We start from the raw sequence: 24308 nt of genomic DNA on the forward strand, positions 1-24308 counted from the left end.
CTCTCCTACTCCCACCCCCCGCTCCCCCCCCCCTCACCAGAACCAACTAGCCCCCCCCACCACCCCCTTACCCTACCCCCCATCCTCATCATCACATCATCCTCCGCTTGCCCGGCCGGTCGCATTGCAGCAAGAGCTTGCGCCGGCGAGGATTAACTACCCCGCTGTCTACATCGACTGCGTCCTGCGCCGCGGCCAGAGAGCGCCGCGCGTCGTTCAAGATGCGACTCTCCCAGTACCGGCAGCCACTCGCGTCTCTGTAAGTGGCGGTGCGTCGGGCGCTCCTCGCCTCTGCGTTCATCCGGCGCACAATTTTGCTCGTTCTTTGCGCGCTTTGCCCGCGTGCCTAGGCTCATTGAGAGAGATGGATATTTCATCACGGCGACGTGCCGTGTGCGTGATTTGCGCATCGCTACGGGAGAGCTTTAAAGCGGACGGCACGCGTTGAACTACAGGCTGTGTAGAGGTTATGCAAGGGCTTGCGATGGGGGGTTAATATTAGCGGTGGACTAATAATAGTTATTTTACAGCGATGGTGATGATGATGATGTTGACGCTACTAACGATGCAGCGACCGAAACGTTTGCACGCGCGAGCTCGGTCCGATTGACGCTGTTTGTATCGCTGGGAGTGCAGAGATAAGAATTGTAAAATGTGCAGTGCGCGGGGGGGGGGGGGCAGGACAGGTACTCGGGCTTCTGTGCGCGCGATCTGACCTCTGTATGCGTGCGCGCGCGTGTGTGTGTGTGCGTGTGTGTGTGCGTGTGTGCGCCTGTTTTTGCATGCACGAGTTTGTATATTTGTCTATGCACGTAGACTTGTGCGCGTGTAAGAAAGCATGTGTATTGTATGAGTGACTGCGTCTGTGTATATCGGCAGTCTGTTAAGGCTAGACGGGGTAATCGTTGTCTTTGTGTGTAGGTATATGAAACTGCTTTTGGTGTTTAGTTTGTTGTTCTGTTTCACCTCCGATTAGTACATACGTATCCTGAATATAAATAGTGTGTATACACGTGAATGTATGAATGCGCGCACGCATGTGTGGATGTGAAGCGGGAATTGAACTCGATTATCTGAACCGGTTCTGGGCCGCCCCTAGGTCGACTCAGCCTCAAGTGAGTAGCTGGCGCGGTGCGTAAAACATCGGCACCGGGGAGACAAAGACGGGCGGGCGTGGTGCTGGCCACGCATCCTCCCGTTCGTCGTCTCGCCCCTTCATAGGTGCTCGCTTAACAGCACTTGCCCCAATAAGTAACTTTAGGCCGCACGTTGGGGTGGGTCTCTGTCTTTGTACGCACGTGTGTGTGTGTGTATATGTGTGTGTGTGTATATGTGTGTGTGTGTGTATATGTGTGTGTGTATATATGTGTGTGTGTGTGTGTCTATGAGATTGTGTGGTCGAGGCTCGCCGATAGCCTCCCGTCGCTCGAGGAGTCCCCATCGCTAGAGGCGCGTGTCACCTGGCACAACAGCAGCAGCAGCAGCAGCAGCAGGAGGAGCAGGGGGCACGTGTTCAGTCAGAGATCTTCCGCAGCGAGCGAGCGAGCGCGGGATTTGTGCCGCGGCTAAAGCTGTGTTGATGGATTTCTTCTTGTTGTTGTTGTTGTTTTCTCGCAGATGCCTACACTTCCTGGTGCTCTGCTTTCAAGTGCAGGTACGTGACCGCTGATTCTCCTTTTAATAGACGACGCGAGCAACAGTTGAAGCGTTCAATGTTTCAGCACCCAATAGATTTCTTTTTGTTCTGAGCGTACCCCGATCGTGTGAATTGTACACACACACACACACAAATACAACGATCCCCCGTTTAGCCTTGCCGGACTGTTGGGCCAAGTGTACACGCGCACGCACATATGCACGTAGGACACATATCCACGGGTGTGTCGTTGTTGCTGCTGCTGCCGATTTAGACTTCTCCTACGAAAGTTGTATTTATTTATATTTTGGGTGGAAACGGTCGAAGTCCGATGGCGATGTATCCCATCGGCGGCACTGGGTGGTTACGAATCCGACAAAAAGAGGCGAAATGTTTTGGCAGAGATGGTGCATCGCCACGTGCTGCCCACAAGCTTCTCGAGGTGTGAACAAGTCCATCGGGGGGGGGGGTTAGAGGGCAACGCAACCGCGCATTACTCGGGGGTAGAAACTAAAAAAAAAAGTTGGTCGAACGTATCGAGCGTTCTCACAAAAAAAAGTTGGTGCTCGGTGATTGAAAGTTTTTTTTTTTACGGATATGGGAGAAGAAAAGAAAAGTTTCCGGAAAGTTATCGATTCGTGATGCCTTCCACGTGATCGTAGCAGCTTCCGCAACCAGCCCCGTGGCACAGCCACTCTTAACTTGAACAGGATCGATATTGATGATGCGACGATTGGTCACGCCGTGACCTCTGTGCGATACAGCTGTCACGCAACAACTTCTGGATAAGATATTTATATCTATAAATGTGTAGCTATAACTGTAACTAACGGGAACACAATAGCGCACCACGAGTTCATCGTCACCATGAAAGACTAAACAACGACAAGAATCTCCCGTATAGCCCGTGACAGACTGTTGGGGCAAGTGCTGTTAGCGAGCAGCACCTATGAAGGGCGGCACAGGCACACGAGGGCGGTGAGTGGTCAACACCACGCCCGGCCGCCTTTATCTCCCGAGTGGCGATGTTTACACACCGCACCAGGTACTCATTTGAGGCTGAGTCGACCTAGTAACCACAACAAAAAAAGAACCCCCGTATAGCCTTTAACAGACTGTTGGGGCAAATGCTGTTAGCGAGCACCTATGAAGGCCGGAATGGTACACTAGGGTGTGGGTGACCAGCACCACGCCCGACCGCCTTTGTCTCCCTAGTGGCAATGTTTACACACCGCACCAGGTACTCATTTGAGGCTGGGTCGACCTAGGGGAGGCCCGGGACCGGTTCAGATAATCGTCACTGGTGTTGGCCGTGAGCGGGAATCGAACTCGTGTCGCCGGGTTCATAGCGCAGCGCGCTCACCGCTGCACTATCGCTCCCCACAGCACACGTGCGCACATGCATGCACTGCTTCGGAGCCGCTTATAGCCCCGCGACGAACTTAACGACCCGGGGGTAGCCCACACGGCGCGGACACTCGTAGAGAGAGAGAGAGAGTATCCCTCCTCATCTTGGAAGCTAGAAGATAGATGGCAGCAGAAGGCAGCGTGCTGCGTGAGTCGATATTCATCACTATCATGATGCGGCCTCTCCTGTGTTGCTACGCGAGGGAAGTTTCATTTTGTCGTTTCGTTTCCTATCTCTCTCTCTCTCCATCTCTCCTCCAACGCCGAGAGTTGCGAAAGGTTTAAACGTTTCGCGACGGTGGCCTGCAGCAGGTGACCTTATCCAGTGGGTTCGTTTATACCGTTTCAATTCTTAGAGCATGTTAGAGAGCCAGTTGAGAGCAGAAATCTAATTTTATGTTTTAAGGGAGACCTGGGAACACGTACAGGAATCATCTATGTGTTGAACTTTATTTGTACCGTACGTAGCCAACCGTGCTAATGGCTCGGGTCCTAGTGCTACAAAATACGAGTTAAATCATCTTAACGGCAAACGACCCAACATAAGAAATGTCAACATTTTAACTGATAAAAAAAAGTTATGCAATTGGCTGTATGTATTAACACCACACACCCGCACTCACCAGCGCGGTGAAGTATGGTCATCCGGCAACGGATTGACAGCAGGGCTGTACGCTTGCGTGCACTGCCACACAGTTATTTGTACCTGCGAGCGCTGTTATGGATGTTTTGTATCGGCTTCGGTCATGCTGTTAGCGCGAACACAAGACATATCTTGGCTGGCACGGATCAAAGCCCCTTGATGTGAGAGTATGGAAACACATCTCGCGTGAGAGCCCTCCAAAGGGGCTATCTATAGCCTCAATGAAAACAACACTTTATAAACAACAACAACAGCAGCAGCAGCAACAACAATGCAGTCGTCACAAATAAACACGCCCTCTCTGCAAGCAGTGACACGCATTGAGATTGATAACATTATTTTAAACCAGGTGAGAGCCCATTAAGAGCAGATGGCTCATTTTTTTTTGTCGGCAAGGGAGACCTTGGGTGCTCTTAGGTCAAAACAATATGCGAACATTTATTTATTTTCCCAGGAAAGTTTCACTGACTCCTTCCTTGGGACATATGCCCAATTCAATTTTTTTTTTGAGAGGGAGAGAAAATTAACGAGGGTGTCATTTGCAGGAGTTTCCGGAGAAACCCCGCCACGCAAACGGAGAGGTTGAACAACCCCAAAGGTCTACAAAGACCAACTTTTGTTTTGTAACACGACTATCTTAGAGAGAGAGAGAAGGGGGGGGGGGTAGCGCCGGAGATGTCATCGCGTATGTAAAACACATCGATGCAATGCCTGCACGTGTATGCCGAATGTAGCTATGCGTACGTTGGTGTATGTAACTGTATGTCCGCGCGGGCATGTGTGTGTGTGTCTGAATGCAATGTTCGTGCGTGTGCGAAAGCACGTTCACGTACGTGCGTACGCACGCGCGCACGCGTGTGTGTCCGTGTGTGTGAGCATTTGCTTGTACGTCAACTGTGAGTACATGTGCGTGCGTGCGTGTTGTTTGTGGGGAGCGGTAGTGTAGCGCTATGAACCTGGCGACACGGGTTCGGTTCCCGCCCACGGCCAACACCGGTGACGATTATCTGAACCGGTCTTGGGCCTCCCCTAGGTCGACTCAGCCTCAAACGAGTACCTGGTGCGGTGTTTAAACATCGTCACTTGGGAGACAAAGGCTGTCGGGCGTGGTGCTGGCCACCCACCCTCTCGTGTACCGTCCCGGCCTTCATAGGTGCTCGATAACAGCACTTGCCCCTACAGTCTGTTAAGGCTATACCGGGGATCTGTGTCTCTTTGTCTTTGTTGTTTGTGTGTCGTAAAGTGGTTAGCGCGCTGTGCTACATACCTGGCGACCCGACCCAGGTTCGATTCCCGCTCAAAGCCAACATCAGCGACGAGTATCTGAACTGGTCCTGGTGCGATGTTTAAACATCGTCACTTGGGAGACAAAGGCGGCCGGGCGTGGTGCTGGCCACCCACCCCGGCCTTTATAGGCACTTGCCCCAGAAGCCCTGTTGAGGCTATAGCGGGGGAGTGAGGGGGGGGGGGCGAATATTTGTGTAGGTGCGTGGGGGTCCGTGGGGCGCGTGAGGGTGCGCGTGGGTGCGCGTGGGTGCGTGTGGGTGCGCGTGTGGGTGCGTGCCTGGGGTGTGCGTGGGTGCGTGTGGGTGCGTGTGGGTGCGCGTGGGTGCGTGTGGGAGCGTGGGCGCGTGTGGGTGCGCGTGGATGCGTGGGTGTGTGTGGGTGTGCGTGGGTGCGCGTGGGTGTGTGTGGGTGTGTGGGTATGTGTGGGTGTATGTGGGTGCGTGTGGGTGCGTGGGCGCGTGTGGGTGCGCGTGTGGGTGCGCGTGGGGCGTCTGGGTGCGTGCGTGGGTCCGTGGGTGTGTGTGGGTGCGTGGGCGCGTGTGGGTGCGCGTGTGGGTGCGCGTGGGGCGTCTGGGTGCGTGCGTGGGTCCGTGGGTGTGTGTGGGTGCGTGTGGGCGCGCATGGGTGCGTGTGGGTGTGCGCGTGGGTGCGTGTGTGGGTGCGTGGGCGCGTGGCGGTGCGTGTGGGTGCGCGTGTGGGTGCGCGTGTGGGTGCGCGCGTGGGTGCGCGCGTGGGTGCGCGCGTGGGTGCGCGTGTGGGTGCGCGCGTGGGTGCGCGTGCGCGTGTGCGTGCGCATGCGCGAGTGTAAGTAATGGAGACCTTGCCTCCCCCACTCACTGACCAGGCGGCGCCGGATTTTACGCAGCATGTGGAGGCGCAGCTCCAGCGACCGGACGCCGTGAGCCGCAAGCACATCCGCTCCTACCAGCTCTACAGCCGCACGAGCGGGAAACACGTGCAGATCGTAAACAAGCGCATCAACGCGCGCGCCGACGACGGCAATAAGTTCGGTGAGTGTGGAGCGAGTGAGTGAGTGAGAGAGGAGCGGTGGCGCAGCGGTTGGGTTAGCGCAGGCGATCAAAATAGAAAGAAGGAACGTTAATTTTTTTTTTGGCGAATTCGGTAAACGAACAAGAAATAAAACCTCTGTAGTTCATGAGACGCAATGCCACCGCGTGTTACGAGACGGCCCTCAATAAATAACTGTCACGAAGCAGTCCCATGGGTTCACATTTCCAGCCCACGGTCCCCCAAATCAACTCAAACCTTAAAACGAATATAACACGAGTACGTGGTGCGTTGCCAGTAGGAGGGATACAAAGGCGGTCGGACGTGGTGTTGGCCATAATAGGTGCTCGCTAACAGCACGTGTGTGTGTGTGTGTGCTTGCAATACATAGACAACACTACACACCAGGGGGGACCTTTTGAGGATTGAGTTGAACATGTATTTGCTTTTCAGGATGTGTGGCCACGCTATATCAATAATCTAAGTTTAATTTTTATATTCACAACTGCTCGCTTGGAATGAATCATCCATCGCAAATGCACATACACACACACGCGCGCGCATACTTGATCGACATAATATGCACCTATCAACTTTGCATACTCATACATATTTATACATTAATTTACACCCCAAACTGACACACACACGTACATACGTATACACATAGGTGTATATGTGTGTGCCATGTATGTTGCGTGGCATGTATGTTACACGTGCCACGGACGTTGGTATCACCGCGGGTCTCTCCCCGCCATCTATCAGGCTAATCGATTTTAATTTCGTTTGCTAAGTGATCTGAACTTGCCCCATGCCTATAACCCTCCGCGCTCTAGGTCCGCTCATCCTCAAACGATGAGAGCAGGTGCACTGTGTACACGAAACAACTTCAACTTTAAACAAAAAAACCTTTCCCAACAGCTCGTCCAATACGGCAGCAATATATCCCTGTAGGAATTACGTACACGTTTTTTTTTTATTAAGAAACGTGTTGCTACTACCTGGTGTCTTGACGAACTTCGGCAGTGATCGATCCACTGCTGGATGAAGGCATATCGGAAGGTTCTCGATAGGTGCTCGCTAAAATTACTTGTCGCTGCAGTGAGTGTGTGTGTGCACACTATACGGTTAACAAACTGTGCGTGTGCATTAGCTCCCTTACATTGAATCGAGACTATTGGGGCAAAGTTCTTCTTTGCAAGCACCCACGTGCATGAAACACGCACACACGAATACCCAACCGAGAATACGCACGTTCAATTCAAACGCAGACAGATTTTTCCCGCAACCTCCGATTAGCACGGCTGGCTACACACCAACTATCGTAATGTATAAAGACACATGGTCAAACACAAAGGTACCCAATACAATGCTATCTGGACTTACGTAACATCTACAAAAAAATGCAACTGCCCCCTGAGCACGCTGTGCGAAGCATTGGGACATTGGCATCTTGGGGAAAGGAAGGTGATTTGTGTACACACACACACGCGCATATAGATATACCCCCAACACAAAACACTCACCGAACCACACACACGTACAAGCCTAAAATAAGGACAGATTCAGAGTGCAGTGAAGCTAACGTCTGGGTCACCACAAAGACAAAGATCCCCCGTATAGAGTTTTACAGACTATTGGGGCAAGTGCTGTTAGCGAGCGGCTATGAAGGCCGGCACGGCACACGAGGTGGGGGGTGGGGGGGGTGGAGCACCAGACACTCATTTGCAGACAGCACCAGACACTCATTTGAGGCTGAGTCGACCTAGGGGAGGCGCAGGACCGGTTCAGATAATCGTCACTTCGTGTTGGCAGTGAGCGGGAATCGAACTCGCGTCGCCGGGTTCGTAGCGCAGCGCGCTAACCGCTGCACCACGGCTCCCCCGCTCAACCCCCCCCCCCCCGCCCCCTCTATTCAAGAGTCACGAGAACGTGGACTCGCACGTGGTTCGTTCAACTTGGCACGGACGAAGTGCGCGCGTGTTGGTCAATGGCAGTGGCGCAGGAAGCTGCTCCTCACACCCCGCGGTGTAACTCAAGATAACATTGCGGATCGCACTGCCTGTGCCCGGTTATAATTAAACGCGGAGGGGGTGGGCGGCATTTGGGCGCTCAGCTGATTCACGCGACCTCGCATCCGCGCGCCCGGTGCAGGCAGAAGCCCATCGGCCCATGGCTCGCTTCGCTTGGCGAGTTAAATGTTGTTGTTGTGCCCACGATGCTTGCGCGGGCTGAAGCGTTGCTATCCCCCCCCCCTTTGCCTGTCTGGCCCGGCTGCGCCTCTTGTGTTGGGAGGGCTGCGAAGATACGTGGGTGTGTGAATTCATCACTCAGCGTGGCGGTTCGTGGAGCCGCGCACCGGCTCAGACAGGGCGTGCGGTGTCAGCTAATCGAGTGTGTGAGTTGAGTGAGTGAGTGTGTGAGTGTGTGTGAGTGTGTGTGTGAGTGAGTGTGTGTGTGAGTGAGTGTGTGTGTGCGTGAGTGTGTGTGAGTGTGTGTGTGAGTGAGCGAGTGTGTGTGAGTGAGTGTGTGAGTGAGTGTGTGTGAGTGAGTGAGTGTGAGTGCGTGTGTGAGTGAGTATGTGTGAGTTGAGTGTGTGTGAGTTTGTGAGTGTGTGGGAGTGTGTGAGTGTGTGTATGTGAGGTGAGTGTGTGTGAGTGTGTGTGTGTGTGAGTTGAGTATGTGTGTGAGTGTGTGTGTGAGTGAGTGTGTGTATGTGTGTGTGTATGTGTGTGTATGTGTATGTGTGAGTGTGTGTATGTGAGGTGAGTGTGTGTGAGTGTGTGTGTGAGTATGTGAGTTGAGTGTGTGTGTGAGTGTGTGTGAGTGTGTGTGTGAGTGAGTGTGTGTATGTGTGTGTGTATGTATGTGTATGTGTGAGTGTGTGTGTATGTGTGTGTGTGTCAATCTATTTGCGTGTGTGGGGACGGGGAGCGGTGGTGCAGCACTTAGCGCGCTGCGACGCTCACGGCCACCAAAACCGGTGACGATTGTCTGAACCGGTCCTGGGCAACCCCTAGGTTGACTCAGCCTCAAATTAGTACATTGTCCGGTGCTGGCCACCCACCTCCTCGTGAGCTCGTTCACTTTCACGTGTGCCATGTGTGTAACCACCAGCCTATAGGCTGTTGATGTTTAAAGACCAAATAGACACTCATTTGAAGACATCATGCAGACATGATGCCTTGTCTGTAAGTGTTTATTTTGGTGTTTGAACGTCTTGACACCTCCTGTATTTATGCCAGTAAGGGTTGAGCCCTTTTTTTATATCATGAATTATCTCGATACTAACTGAATGCTCCAATAGCCAGCCTATAATAGGCAATAGGGGTGATCTTTGTCTGTACGTATGAAGGTATGGACGTGTATTGAATTCCCTATACTCTATTTCAACAGACTCACGAGGCAAGTGATGTTTGCAAGCACCTATTAAGCCCAACTGCAGCCACCGATATTCCATAGCGATCGCAGTGGTTCGAGTTCCATTCCAGGCCACGGCTAACATCAGCGGCGAGTGATATCTGAACCGGTCTTGGGGTCCCTCTCCTCGAACAATTTCATCCCTTAAATGATGCACGTGCGGTGCGGGTGTGTCAACATCGGCACTCGGGAAGACAAAGGTGGCCGGACGTGGTCCTGGACGGCCACGCCCTGTGCCGTTTTGGACTTCGTATAAGAGGTGCTCGCGAACAGCACTTGCCCCCAGCAGGCTACACGGGTGATCTTTCCCTTTGTATGGCCACGACAGAAGCCGCTCGCTTCGTCAATCGACACTGAGCGCTCGCTGCGTCATTGCCGAACGCGTCTCGGCAGTCTGACTGACTCCCCCCCCCTCCTCCTCCTCTGCTTCTTCTTCTTCTTCTTGAGGAGTCCACCTCTCCCGCGTTTGTCTAAGGCAGGGGTCGGCAACCAAAATAACAAGAAGAGCCATTTCTTTCCAATTCGGTACAAAATTCAGTATTTCAAGAGCCGCAATGCATCTGAGTACATACTGTACATACGTACATATTGTCAAGAAGCAGCCCGTAAAGAGCCGCATGCGGCTCCGGAGCCGTAGGTTGCCGACCCCTGGTCTAAGGCTACTGCAACAACAACAACAACAACCTTGCCCGTCAATGAGCTTCACCCCGAAGCTACCGACGTTGACGTGCAATTAGCAATGTCACAGAGCAAGCAAGTGATGGGGAGGGGGGGGGGTTCTCCTTCCTTATTCTTCTTCTCGCTTTGCACAGCGATCACTCCCCTGGGTACTTTGACCCGCGACTCGTTAATCGCACCTTGTTGCATAATAAAGGGCAGTGGAGATTTTCTTGCGCCGCTCTGAGCTCGCCACCCAGCACTTTTGCTTGACACAGTCCGGCTTCAGAGTGAGACGCACGCGAACGAACCAAATCTACCACCTCCCAATCACTCACACGGGCTGCCGATACAATCCCAGGTCAATTTCAAGATCGCATGCAACGTTCTCACGATCCGTCCATGGGTTTCGCCCTCTGGCTACCTCTGTTCCTCTCTCATCTCTACCCCCTCCACACGCTCTCCTACCTCTCACTCCACACCCCTCCACGCACTCTCCTACCGCTCCCCTCTCACTCCACTCCCCTCCACGCACTCTCCTATCTCAACCCTCTCATCTCTACCCCCCTCCATACACTCTCCTACATCTCCCCTCTCACCTCACTCTACTCCCCTCCACACGCTCTCCAACTCTCCCCTCTCACTTCACCCCCCTCCACGCACTCTCCTACCTCTCCCCTCTCACCTCACTTTACTCCCCTCCGTACACTCTCCGCTCCAGCCAACCAAGGCTTGCCATCGAAGCCCCCAGTCAACCTTCGCTCGGCGGTAGATCGCTCATTCTGCGATGCTGCCCCCATTGTCTGGCACTGCTTTCCCACAGACGTCGGTGCTGTCGCTTCCCTGTCCCTGTTCGAGTCCAGGCTCAATCAAGACCCGACTCCCCTTCCTCTGCCTACAGGCTCGCATGCCCCTCTCTCTTCTGTATATAAGATAAAGACAAGCACTGCTCCTGCGATATATAATTGTGAATCGTATTGTGTACAGAGCGTGGAGTTGTCTCAACAATAATAGTAATACTATTAGGTAGCGTGGGTGCCTCTTCGCGCATTGCGCAACACGGTTCGCCGGGCGAATCGTTTAACGCCGGGCTCTAATGTGAGAGCGCGTGTAACTTGCTTGAGGGATGTGCGGCGGTGTATACGGCCCGCAATAAACACGCACGAGCAGCGCTTATGGTGCAATAGAAAAACCACCCAGAGCCCGTATACAGGACGTGAACATGGGGCGACTTGCCGTGGGCACAGAGCACAAACCAGCACCGCCAACACGTGCGTTTTAGCAACTTGCGTCGTATGGGCAGTTCAGTGCACAGTGAAGTTGGCGTTGTTTTATGCAGAAATGTCGAACCTCTTTCGCACGGCACGTAGCCAACCGTGCCGACCGGTTGGCGCTACACACATATGTGCACACACACAACGAACACCCACACGTATGCACATGCATGCATACACGTGCACATGCACGCAAAGAAGCACACGCTAACAAGCACAAAGACAAATATCGCCCTTGTAGCCATAACACAGCACCCGTGAAGGCCGGCACGGCACACGATGGGGGTGGATGGTCAGCACCACGCCCGGTCGCCTTTGTCTCCCGAGTGGCGATGTTTACACACCGCACCAGGTACTCATTTGAGGCTGAGTGAACCTAGGGGAGGCCCAGGGCGGGTTCAGATAATTGTCACCGGTGTTGGCCGTGAGCGTGAATCGAACTCTGGTGGCCGAGGTTCGTAGCGCAGCGCCCGACAAAATCCCTACACCCAAGCGTACGCACACACACGCACGGGCGCGCGCAGGCAAGCGTACACACACACACACATACACCCACGCTCACGCACTCTCGTTGCATGCCGTGTGTTGTGTTCGCTTGCCCAACGCGGTGTGCGTGAGCATCACTCGGCGTTGAGACGCGCTGTGCGGGTCACGGATACATCGTCGCGGAAACAATTAGCAATTTGCTCCGCTTAAAAAGCGTCGTCAGAGACGCCGCTATTCGCGAACGTATCAAAAGTTTACGAGCGATTTGGACCTCGTCGCTTCGTCATCACATTGCACGTGCGATCGGTTCGGTCGAGGTTGCGTTCGAGGTTGGTGTGGGTGGGTGGGGGTTAATAGATGTGAAGAATTGCAATGCAATAATTTGTGAATTCGAGCAATAATTTGTGAAGATAGATTATTGGGTACATGAACGTAAGGGTTGTGGGGGGGGGGAGGGAAATGCGTGACGGTTGAGGTGCCACTCGCCACTGATGCGAGCCTTGGTCGGGAATTGAACTCGGGTGGTCAGGTCCACTGAGCGCCCCCCCCCTCCCCCATTCCACCCACCACGCGCACACGAAATCGTATTGATAACAAAGTAGTCAATGAGGTTGGATTGGTCTATCCCTGCGATCATTTTATGATTAAGTTAGTTCTTGGATAGATCTGAAAGTAAAGGGAAATCGTCAACGTGGCAGTCGTCTGGCTCTCCGTATAAAAGTAAATAAAGAATGTGTACGTCTGTCACCCTGTGCGTCTTATGAAGCAATGTTTTTTTCAGCACACTGTTTTTGTAAGCAGGGCACGTACTCGATTCAACTGTAGTGCAATCTCATCGGCACAAGCCAGGCCTGCTCACTAATTGTTTGATGGGCTGCTTAATGGTACAGACTTGAGCGACAACATCAATGGTGCTGCCAGACATATTGATATCTCGGTATACTGTAATTCCTCCCACTCGTTAGACACGTGAGCGCTTGCGCTAGTCGGAAAATCCGCACCGCCGATTAGCACGGTTGTTTGCGTACGGTGTGACTGAAGTTCAACGTACACACACACACACACCAAATCTGGCCAATTTATTTAGTTCCTAAGCCCCATCTCACTAATTTCACCTGCTAAGAGTGGGTTCGGTGCAACTTTGGCAAAAGACCAACTCTTACCAACATTAGCATTAGGTAGGAAAATGCGGCCAAAGGATCGACAAATGATTTTGCCCTTCACCCGATGAAGAAATTACACGTTCACACAGAGGATCCATGTATAGGCTGGTGGACGCAAATGTTACTTTATTTTTTTTTATGATGAGACACAGATGTAATCCTGCTTATTTATTAATTTATTATACCCAGAAGTCTCCATCCACTTTGGTGCATGATACATATGTTATAACGTGTGTCATTATAATCGCTTTCATTGCAGGGTCGTTGTCTTATAGAATCCAACAAATACATTGCACTAAGTGGTCCAGTATTGTTATGAGATCACATTTTATAGCCATGACCTCTGAGTTCAGTGCGCCATCCATGCACACACTGGCGATATTCCTGCATTCCGTACAGCGTCTACAGCCGCCTTGAATTGGTTGAAGGACCTTAACGTTCAATACTGACATCATCGACACAAACTGTTGCTTGTCGTACGAAAGCAGACAAAGTTGGTGCATGCTCACTTCATGCTTTGCGGCGATTATTGTCCAGCACCATTCGTAAAGCTAAGGTGGCTGGGTGGCTCAGAGGTCAGATGCGCTGATACCTGGGTTCGATCCCGGGTTTTAGCCACTTGTGAGTGACCTGGATTCTCACGTGCAGCGAGTTGATGACTGCACAAAAATACAAACTCTCGATTTAGAACTTGATTTTGTTTATTATACGAAATTCAGCGCTGAGAATTCACAAATATCATGTTTGACACATTGTGCGAAGAGGAAAAATCAGCTTGAAGGGGGGGGGGGGGGGGTAACAGCAATTCATGACCGTTCTTATTGAAGAAATACAGACTCAAAATATACGCCGGAGGCGTTTAGAACGGCAAAACGCACGAAAGAAAGCCACAGAGTGCTTTGCGTGGCAAAGGTGACAACAGCATCGTTCTTGCATATGTTATGCGCACGGTCTGTGCGACAGACCAGCAGCCGATTGTAAGCATGCGGCTCTTCTCGTTATCAAAAAAAATTACATTTATTTCCACTGCAGTAGAAGTCATCTGCCAGGCCACACCGCACGCGTGGAATTGAAAATGCGGGGGGCTGTCACCAATCGCTACCACCACAGTTGCTATCTCACCTGTCGACATTTACAAGATCGCCGATAAGCTCACCCACAGACTGCTTCTGTGTATTATACGAAACCGGAGCAGACCCCCCGCCCCCCTGCTCCTCCAATCTCGCACGCACCCGCTAACTTATCGCGGTGTGGACAATACAAGCCCAAATCATAATTTATTATTTAGTTGGGAGCAATTGGGTCGGCGAGTTGGTGGTGGTGGGTTTACGGTGGCACAACGACAGAGGAGTGTCTTAATAACTTTTTTTTTACCATCGCGCTTTGGCAACAGAGGCTTCCTGTAACATGCGCACACGTCCACATACACACACACACGCGCGCGCGCGAGCGCATGCAAGGTTTGTGGTTTTGCGCGAACGGCCTCGGCGAACAATGATTCTCCTTAAGTGCGCGCGCGGAGCTAATCACGACGCAGGGAGGGTTCCAAACCGCAGGGCAAAGAGCGCTTAATCTGAAATGTGGCTGCGCGTGTGGCGGCAGCGAGGAAAGGAAGGGGGGCATTTGGCGCCCGGGTCAGAGCGGGTCGCACGTGGGGTGGAATGAGCGCTGCTCTAGCGGAGGAGCAGAGAGCGCAGGAGTTAAGGATGGCTTACGGCAGGTGCATGGATGTTTGAATGTTGTGGGTCTGGCTTTGTGTGTGCGTGTGTGTTTACGCCTGTTTGTTTGTGTGCGTTTATGTGCATGCGTGGTTGAATGGATGTGCGTTTGTGCCTCTGTGTTTGGGAATGTGTGATTGTGGGTGCGCGCGTGTGGGTGTGTGTGTGTGTGGTGGGGAGCGCGGTGGAGCGTTTAGCGCTACGCTGCGCTGCGAACCCAGCGGCCCGAGTTCGATTCCCGCTCACGGCCAACACCGGTGACGATTATCTGAATCGGTTCTGGGCCTCCCCTAGGTCGACTCAACCTCAAATGTGTACCTGGTGCAGTGTGTAAACATCACCACTGGGGAGACAAAGGCGGCCGGGCGTGGTGTTGACCACCCATCCCCTCGTGTGCCGTGCCGGCCTTCATAGGTGCTACTCCCGAACAGCGCTTGCCCCAACAGTCTGTTAAAGGCTATAAGGGAGATATTTGTGTGACCAACCACCCTTCTGGTGTGCCGTGCCGGCCTTCATAAGCGCTCGCTAACAGCACTTGCCCAAAAAGTATGCTGAGGCTATATGGGGGACCTTTGTCTGTGTACGCAATTCATAGAATACCGCAGCAGCTACCAATCGTACACAACAGCACACTTATCGTATCCAGCCTGCGCAATATTGCTGCGTTTACAACACGAAGTAAACAGAGCAAACACCACTCCGCTGGGCAATGCATTCGGCCGAAAAAGCGGATGTACAAAGGGCTGTCAATGATTAAATTCATTATATAACGCACACGCACGCGCGCATGCTCAGGTCGAACAACACATTTAGCAAATGCGCGGTCTATACCACAAACAAACGCGATCGTAATATCCTCCTCCTCGACCACGCCACCTCGGTTGCTGCTGGTGCTACTTTAACAGCTGCTGCTGCTGCTGCTTTAACAGCTGCTGCTGCTGCTGCTATCACCGCAACCTTGGCTGTGTACACCCCCCCCCCAACTCGTTCTCATCGCCTCCTCCTTCATTCTCTTTGCAGCCAAACTGACCGTGGAAACGGACACGTTCGGCAGCCGCGTACGGATAAAAGGAGCAGAATCCGGCTACTACATCTGCATGAACAACAAGGGGAAGCTGGTGGGCAAGGTGAGAGCTGCAACCACGCGCCTCACACGGAACATGCAGCCCGCGCACGTGGGCTGCAAGTGTAGCCTGACAATGGTGCCAGGCTAGGTGCACTTGGAGGGCACGTCAATTGACGACAGCTCGCTGACAGGAGGTCACGGGACAGACCAAAATGTTGTGGGTTGACATACAGCGACAAAGACAGACGTACAGGCACGAACGCAATGCACCGCACGCCTCCTCCCACACACAGACATCAACAACCGCCATTGGCCACTAAGTGGCGGTGACGTCACCACGTCGCTTGTGCCAGGCTATGTGCACGTTGAGGCCACGTGAAGTGTCGAACGCCCGTCTGCCACGGGTCGACTGACGGAGATGACACATACATGCACAAGGACACACACACACACGCAAACGTGCTACATACACGCGCGAACACAGCCCACGTGCTCTGCCAATAATTTGCTTTTTACGCACCTCTTCTCATTCACGCGCACACACAAAGATCCCCCGAATAAGCGAGGATAGAATGTGCTGTCACAGATCACCTGTTTAAGGTCGCCTTTGTCTAGCTCGCGCTGATGATTACACATCATACAAAGGAACTCATTTAGAGCTGAGTCGGCCTAAGGTGAGGGCCCGGGACAAGTTCAGGTGATACTACTTACCGCTGATATTACCTGCGGCCGGATATTGTGCGCGAGCACAGGCACATAAAAAAGGCAAAGATCCCCCGCGTAGCCTGAACAGAATGTTGGGGAAAGTGGTATTGGCGGGCACCTACGAATGCACATGGCGACAAAGATCCCCCCGTGTGTAGCCTTAACAGGACTGTTGGGGCAAGTGCTGTTAGCGAGCGCCTAGGAAGGCCGGCACGGCACACGAGGGTGCGTGTGGGTGTCCAGCAGGACCACGCGCGTACACACACACGCACACGCACGTGTCTCGCTCGTGTTTCGAAACAGACCACGTGACCTGCGGTTATAAGCTAGATTGCTTATTGATAGAGGAGGTGATGGAGGTGGCCTGTGGTAGGGGCGCGTTGGTTAAGTGCGTGTGTGTCGGGCAGGGTGGTCTGGGTGGGTGTGCGTGCGTGCGCGTGTGTGTGCACGCTTGACCCACTCATTCTCTTTGGCACCCGTTTGGCTGGAGAGTTGGTTTCAGTCCCGGCGTGTGGATTGTGGTTAGGGATTTACGCAAAAAAAAAACAAGTGCAAAGAGGACATGTTAAATTTGGGCGTGGAAACGGTTCTTTTTGTACGCGTTCTGTGTTTGCTCGAACGCCTGTTATTATTGATTGCGTCTGATAAAAGCGCGTTCCACACGCGGGCACCGTTTACCAGAGGTGGGACAAAGTCATTGTTATGCAAGTCCAAGTCGAGTCGCAAGTCATCAAATTCATGACTCGAGTCTGACTCTCGAGTCCAAGTCACATGACTCGAGTCCACACCTCTGCCGTTAACGATGCGCGCGCGCGGCTCGTTGCTACTCACGGGGCATTATTTGGGTGGAGCGGTGGCGCGGTGGTTAGCAACGCCGCTGCGCACTATGAACCCGGCTACCCAAGTGAGTTTCATTCCCGGTTCACGGATTCACATTGACGGCGATAGGATATTAGAAATGGTTCTAGGCCACACTCCCCGCCACACACACCCCCTCTCTCCGTCACCGGCGTGGTAAAGGATGGTCAAACAATCCCCCATGCCCTTCATGCGTTTTTATTCGTATTCTTTCCTGCCGTTAACCCTATGGCGATACTGTTGCTAGCCCTATCTTGTCGCTCGTCGTATTATGTCGTTGCTAGTAACTTTAAGTATTGCTCATACTTGACTGCACCGTTATTACATAATACGCACGCAGGGAATCAGAATTATTGATGCATCCGCCTACGTCCGAGGAATGTGGATTTCCCACCTCCAAACGCTCGTTTGACCTCGTCATTTAATCAGTGGGGATACTAAAGTCGTTTGCAGCTGTGACGCAGGGACAATGCAAGACACTTATATACTTAATAAAAATAAATTATTACGCTCATAATTCCACTTAATCCAAGCCAAACGTCCCATCATAACACTTGGATTATATGGTATACTACTAATAATGATTAACTGCATCGGATATTAATATTAGCGATTCGTTAAGGCCATACGTATGAGGAGCGCAGTGCTGAGTGGTGCCCCGTGAATGGAATGTCCGTGGCTTTAGGTGACCGACAAAGCTCGCATAACGCGGCGTTGACTTGTACGTATGTGCGTAGAACTTATTTCGCGCCGTACCTAGCCAAACGTGCCAATCGGGGGTGCGGAAATCAACGGAATCGATGACTTGCACACGGGGCATTCAGTGAGCGATCTCTATCGATGGAGAAACCCCTTGAAGGTCCGTTGAGACGGCGAGCATTTTCCTTTTGCATTCGTGCTCGAGAGAGGCCCTAGGCAGTATTCTCGAGAGGGGCTCGCGAGCACAAGCACGTACGGTGTCTCACAAGCAGCAGCAGCAGCAGAGTGAGACACGTACAAATCACCGCTGGAGACAGATCACAGGAAGAGAGAGAGAGAGACGATGCATGGGCCCGTAACATCGTGCCACGCTTTCGTCGCAGCATTCAGTGACTTATCTAGGAGCTCGCCTGTCCACATCCAGTGAACGCGAGCTGCACTGCACGCAGACTACAGCGCACGGGGCGATAAGGAGATCGGGGACCGTTCTTCCAGCATTAGGCGCGCCGATGCGTGACGGGTGACTTCCGTTGCTGCGCGATTCGTTCGGGCACCCGGTTCGTCTTGATACCAATGGATAGCGCTTGAGGCCCCTTGTCTAAAGTTGCGATGTTTCCTTACCGCCTCCCTGCACCGACGAGATACCCGCGTGTGCATTCGCAATCGCGGGTTGACGCATCGTCCATGCGTATGGAGCAAGGGCAGTTGACGAACGCCTATTTCGGTGACGGCGCTGGCTCGCAGCCTGCAAAGTGCGGAGTCGTCCCGCTCTCCCCATCGCTGACGGCGACCGACACGAGCGAATCAAACATTTACGACTTTACGGCAATTTGTCAATCCACTGCTGGATGAATGCCTCCCCAAGCCCCGTGTTGCCCATGGGGGTGATTTTGACGGTACCTCACCACGCCGCTCAGTGCGGGTTGGTGACGGGGTGGGAAGGAGAGGGAAGCGGGGACGCGGTTGGATATCACGCACCGCTGATGTTAGCCCTGGCCGGGAAAAAAAAAAACTCAAATCGACGAGTTTGTAGCGCAGTACTCGTTTGAACAATTGTGGCCATACAGCGTCGAGCGAGTAAGAGCCCATTCTGATCAGAAGAGAGCACGCACCTCGGGTGTTCATGATGCGCTGCGTTCACTCGATAGCCTTTGACCTTGGTGGAATAAAAAAAACGTGACCTAGATAAGTCACTCTGATTGCAGTCGCATTAAGGAATGTGTTTTCTACACAGAAAAGATCCGCAGGACGGTCTTCCATCGGCTTCTGACGGTAGACGTTGCATTGTAAGCTGTGCCGAATGTGCAGTCGTGGCTTGGGCTGACCTTTGACCGCGGGAGTGTTTGTTGATGAACTTGGACTGTTTGATAAATGCTGCTGCCTTAAATGTCCGTTGAATGGGCGCACGTGGTGGTGGTGGTGGTGGTGCGGGAACACGTGGTGTGTGTGTGTGCACGTGGTGTGTGTGTGTGCACGTGGTGTGTGTGTGTGTGTGCACGTGGTGTGTGTGTGCACGTGGTGTGTGTGTGTGTGTGCACGTGGTGTGTGTGCACGTGGTGTGTGTGTGCACGTGGTGTGTGTGTGTGCACGTGGTGTGTGTGTGTGCACGTGGTGTGTGTGTGTGTGCACGTGGTGTGTGTGTGCACGTGGTGTGTGTGCACGTGGTGTGTGTGTGCACGTGGTGTGTGTGTGTGCACGTGGTGTGTGTGTGTGCACGTGGTGTGTGTGTGTGTGCACGTGGTGTGTGTGCACGCGCTGTACTAGTACCCATCCCGCGACTTCTCCAGCTGTTCATGGTTCGCCGCGGTGGCTATGAGATGTGAACCACCTCGCCTGGTATACAGGAGGTCGTGGGTTCGATCCCGATGAGCTTTACTTGGTAAAATAAAATAGTTTCGTTTCGTTCACTTCATCAACCTACACGATAGACGCGGTGCCTTACACGTACGTACTTTACACGCCAGTGGTGGAGCGGGTGGCGCCGTGCTTAGCTGAATGAGCCGTGAACCTCACCACCTGAGTTGGATTCTCAGCCACGGCTAGCATCAGTGGCGAGTGGTATATAACGCCAGTGTCCCCGCCCCCCCCTCTGCACCCCCGCCCGCCCCCAACCCAACACTAACTCGCACTGACCAGCGTGGTGAAGTATGGCCAAACAACCCCCATGACTGACGTGACGCTTCGATGCCTGTATCTCGACATGACAGATTCAATAGAAAGTGCGTCACGTTTCCTTCACTTCAAGAACACGCGTCCGCTTCGATACGACTCTATAGCCGTGCGCGTGTATACCGCAGCGGCTTACAATATATCCTGCTCATGTCTGCAGAGTAAACATATTCAAATCACCACCACCACCACCGTTTTCTCTCAGACACAATCTCACCGCGAATTGGTATCAGTTCAGCGTCATGTGTCAGCAAGTCCTTTATTTATTTACACCCGAGGCTCGAGGGTTCATTGACATCGCGACGATTTGTCTATCAACGGAGTTAAATCATTGTCGTGTCTGTCCTCAAATTCGCCACATCGATTCGCGTATAACACGGGCGATTCTCCCCCCTCCCTCTCACCTCCCCCCACCACCTCCCTGAATATGAGAATCGTTTTGTGGCCCCGTGGTGATCTCCGCTACATGAACAACAGGCCTTGCATCGGCAATTCATCAGAACCGCAGCGGACAAATTCCACATTTCCCTCGGTGACATTCCTGGCTTCCGCGAGTTGCATTCCCGCCCGCAAACACGCATCCATCAAGCCGTGCTTGCACGTTCGCCAACAGTCGGTGTCTGCATGCCCGTCACTCGGCCAACGTGTCAATAATGCGACCCACACCACCCCCCTTCCCCTCCACCTACCTTCCCCCCCCCCGCATCGACCGCGTTGTTACTGGCAGACCGCTGTACTGGGCGAGCGTGGAGGGTGGTAGTGGGTGTCATTCGATGAGTGTTAAGGTGACTTCAAAGGTTGCCCCTTCCCCATATCTGCGTTCAAATCCTCTCCTTCTGTACGGTGTACGACTGCTGATCCCTCTCGCTAGCTTGACCTTGTGTAATGGGGGTAGGAGGGGGGGGGGGCATACAAACGGTGCGGGAACTGGAAGGCCGCGACACGGTCAATGCCACGAACGAACGTTAACGCGACGTTTGAACGGCGAACAGAATGAGTTACGCCAGCCGATTTTATTATATCGCTGTAGTCTGCTGTAGCGCTCACCCCCGGTGTGTGCGATGATCGTAGAGGTGCTTGGATTCACGAATCGACGTGTTGGGTTTTTGTTGTTGTTGTTGTTGTTGTTGTTTTTACATCGGTCGTGGCGGACTTCTCTCACCATTGGTGACTTATTGCAAAGCGGCACAGCACACAACTGCAGGGAGTGGGGTGTGTGGGGAGCGGTGGCGCAGTGGTTGACGCGCAATCACGGCTAGCATCGGTTGGCGAGTGATGTCCGAACGGGTCCCGGTCTCCCTTTACGCACCTTCAATAACCGTGCAAACCAGCCTGGTGAAATATGGTTGAATTGAAACACCCCCCCCCCACGCCCACTATGATTGACACAACACGGCGTGGGTAGGGGCCTTCATCCAGCCAGCCAGCAGTGGATTGACCTCGTCTGCTGCTGCTCATCACAACGACACAGATCCTCCCCAAACAGCCCCCTCCCGTCCCTCCTCAACTCACTAACCGCCGCCCCCCCCTCTCTCGCCGCGCGTGCAGAAGGAGGGCAAAGACACCGACTGCGTCTTCAAGGAGATCGTGTTGGAGAACAACTACACCGCGCTCGAGTCGGTCATGTACGGCGGCTGGTACATGGGCTTCACGCGCAAGGGCCGGCCGCGCAAGGGCTCGCAGACAAGCCAGCACCAGCGCGAGGTCCACTTCATGAAACGCTTCCAGCGCACGTCGGAGGAACGCGAGCGCAAGTTCATCCAGGTCGCCACGGGGGCCGCGCGCCGCAGCAAGCGCATGCACGGGGGGGCCGCCGCCGCAGCCGCAGCCGCTGCAGGATCGTCGTCATCGTCGTCTGCGTCGTCTAAGTCCGAGTCGTCGTCTTCGTTGGCTTCCCGCCCGCGGTAGACGCGCGAGGAAGGGAGCACGCGCGCGTGGCACGCGGCACGCGGCGCGGAAGAAGGACGGACGCGGCAGGAGGGAGGGGAGGAGAGAGTGGAGAGGGGGAGAGAGGGAGAGTGCAGAGAGATAGAGAGTGGAGGGGGAGCAGGAGGAGGGGAGATCTCAGAGGTTGGGTGCAGCAGGAGAGAGTGGAGAGGGGACAGAGAGAGGGAGGGAGAAAGGTTTTGAGATGTAGGGAAATATGACCGCTGGGGAGAAGACAGGGGGAGAGAGAGAGAGAGAGACAACGAGCGCGATGGAAGCAGCAGACAGCAGAGAGAACTGGAGTAATGTACATAGCGAGAGAATGTATAAAGCGTGCGTGTGAGAGAGACTTTGAGCAGAGTGAGTGTGTAAACAGTGTGAGAGCGTGCGAGCTGTGTAGAGAGACGCAGAGAGAGATGGGGGGGTGGGAGAGGTGAGAGAGAACGGTGTCTCAGAGGATATCGCGTGGCCTCATCTCGATCAGATAAACCCAACACCCGCATAATGCAGAAGCAGGAGCCGAGAAAATGAGACAACTAAGACATCTCCATTGTAATTATCATTGACAACAACAACAACAACAGCAACAACGGCGGTGGCGGGCCATGATGAGAATGAACAATACCGATCTACAAACGGAAGAGAAATAAGAAGAAGAAGAAAAAAAACGATGAAAAAAAAATAGAAGTAATTTTTTTACGACGAAATGTTTATTTTTGTAAAAACCCAAACCTCTCGATAAGACTGCGCTGTCAAGAAGAGTGGACGAGTTCTCCGTGTCGCCACCACTGCGCCTTCCAGCAGGGACGTTGCTTCCCTGCACGTGTTTGCCAATCTTCGCGTATTTATTGAACCAAACGAGCGAGCGATCACAGTAAACTCGACATGGGCAAGCCGACCCTTGTGTTATGTTTTTTGGGGGGTTATTGTTGTTATTATTATTTTGTAAGTTTTCTTTTTTTTTTACTCACCGTTCCGATTAGTCGACTGACACTTTAGCGCATCGCTGGACGGTACTATCGCGCAGAAGGGGTGGGTGGGGGGAAGAAGCAGTGTAGCCCTGTGCTTGGTACGTTGTACGTTGTCCGCCCTCATCGGAAGAGTCTACGCGATTGTAAAGTTTGTCTGCAAGTGCCGTTAAGAAGAGAAAGATTAAGGGGAGAAAGACGAAGATTTGTTGACCGAAGACTGCATACATAGAACTAAACAAGACGAACAAAACATGGATTATACAGAGACACGTTCGTGATGAACTCCATCACACACAGACACACACAAACACGTACACACGTCTGCAAGCAAAGAGACCACACAGAGAGACAGACCCAATGATGGCTCCGTTACATCTTTGAGAACTTTCATTTAAACTTCAGAAGACTGCTTTATTTTTATTTTTTTGCAAAAAAATAAGATAAATGTGTTTCCGAGGTATTGTAGATTTTTTTGTAAAGTTTTCCTGCCAGTAAAGAAAGAGAAACGGTTGTATCCTACACAATGTACACTTAAGATGATGCTCCATACGAACCTCACCGTTCACCCCGCAGACCAGTTGCAGTATTGGCTGTGGCTGCTTTGATCCCGCCAGCACACACACGCGCTAGCGGCCCCGTGTAGACTGCTCGCTTACACCCGCACGAGCTGCGCGTCCCACGCACGCGCACGCGCATCCCACGCACGTGCACGCGCATCCCACGCACGCGCACGCGAGACCCACGCACGCGCACGCGCGACCCACGCACGCGCACGCGAGACCCACGCACGCAGGCAGGCAGGAAGGCGCTCGCTACTTCGAGAAGAGAAAAAACTTAGATGCCTTTTTAAGTTGAATTCCGTTCCGTTGATATGACAAAAAATTAACATATCGTATTTTTTTTTATATAATGTATTTATTTATTGTTCAACCGACAAACTTGCATTAAAGATGAAAACACTGTAAAGCTACCTGGCCCGAATTCATTTGTTGTTGACGAGTTGTATTTTGTAAGCACCCTTTAGAGAGGAACAAGCAACGCAGTGTTTAAAGGCTTGCGAGACTTTGAGTGAAGCGCCGCATTAAACAGATGTTGGCTTAACCGATTAAGGGATTCCTTTAAACGTGTCCAAGCCGTTTTGCCTCGCTGCCTAAAACGAACGTGTTTAGCAAACATTGCCGCGATGATCTGAACCACTGTTATCGCCTTCGGTGA

At 52.8% G+C, this 24308-nt stretch overlaps 1 protein-coding gene across 1 annotated transcript; it reads left to right on the forward strand.

Moving 5' to 3' along the window:
* The first annotated feature begins 119 nt into the window (after positions 1 to 119).
* FGF8 (fibroblast growth factor 8) lies at positions 120 to 22757 on the forward strand. Its single transcript, XM_078599431.1, has 5 exons — positions 120 to 259; positions 1618 to 1654; positions 5818 to 5983; positions 15720 to 15826; positions 21745 to 22757. The coding sequence occupies exons 1-5, from the start codon at positions 222 to 224 to the stop codon at positions 22102 to 22104; spliced, it is 708 nt and encodes a 235-aa protein (XP_078455557.1). The 5' UTR covers positions 120 to 221; the 3' UTR covers positions 22105 to 22757.
* Positions 22758 to 24308: the final 1551 nt, after the last annotated feature.

This window comes from Lampetra planeri, chromosome 12, assembly GCF_965212315.1.
Source record: "Lampetra planeri chromosome 12, kcLamPlan1.2.h2, whole genome shotgun sequence".
Taxonomy (NCBI): Eukaryota; Metazoa; Chordata; class Hyperoartia; order Petromyzontiformes; family Petromyzontidae; genus Lampetra; species Lampetra planeri.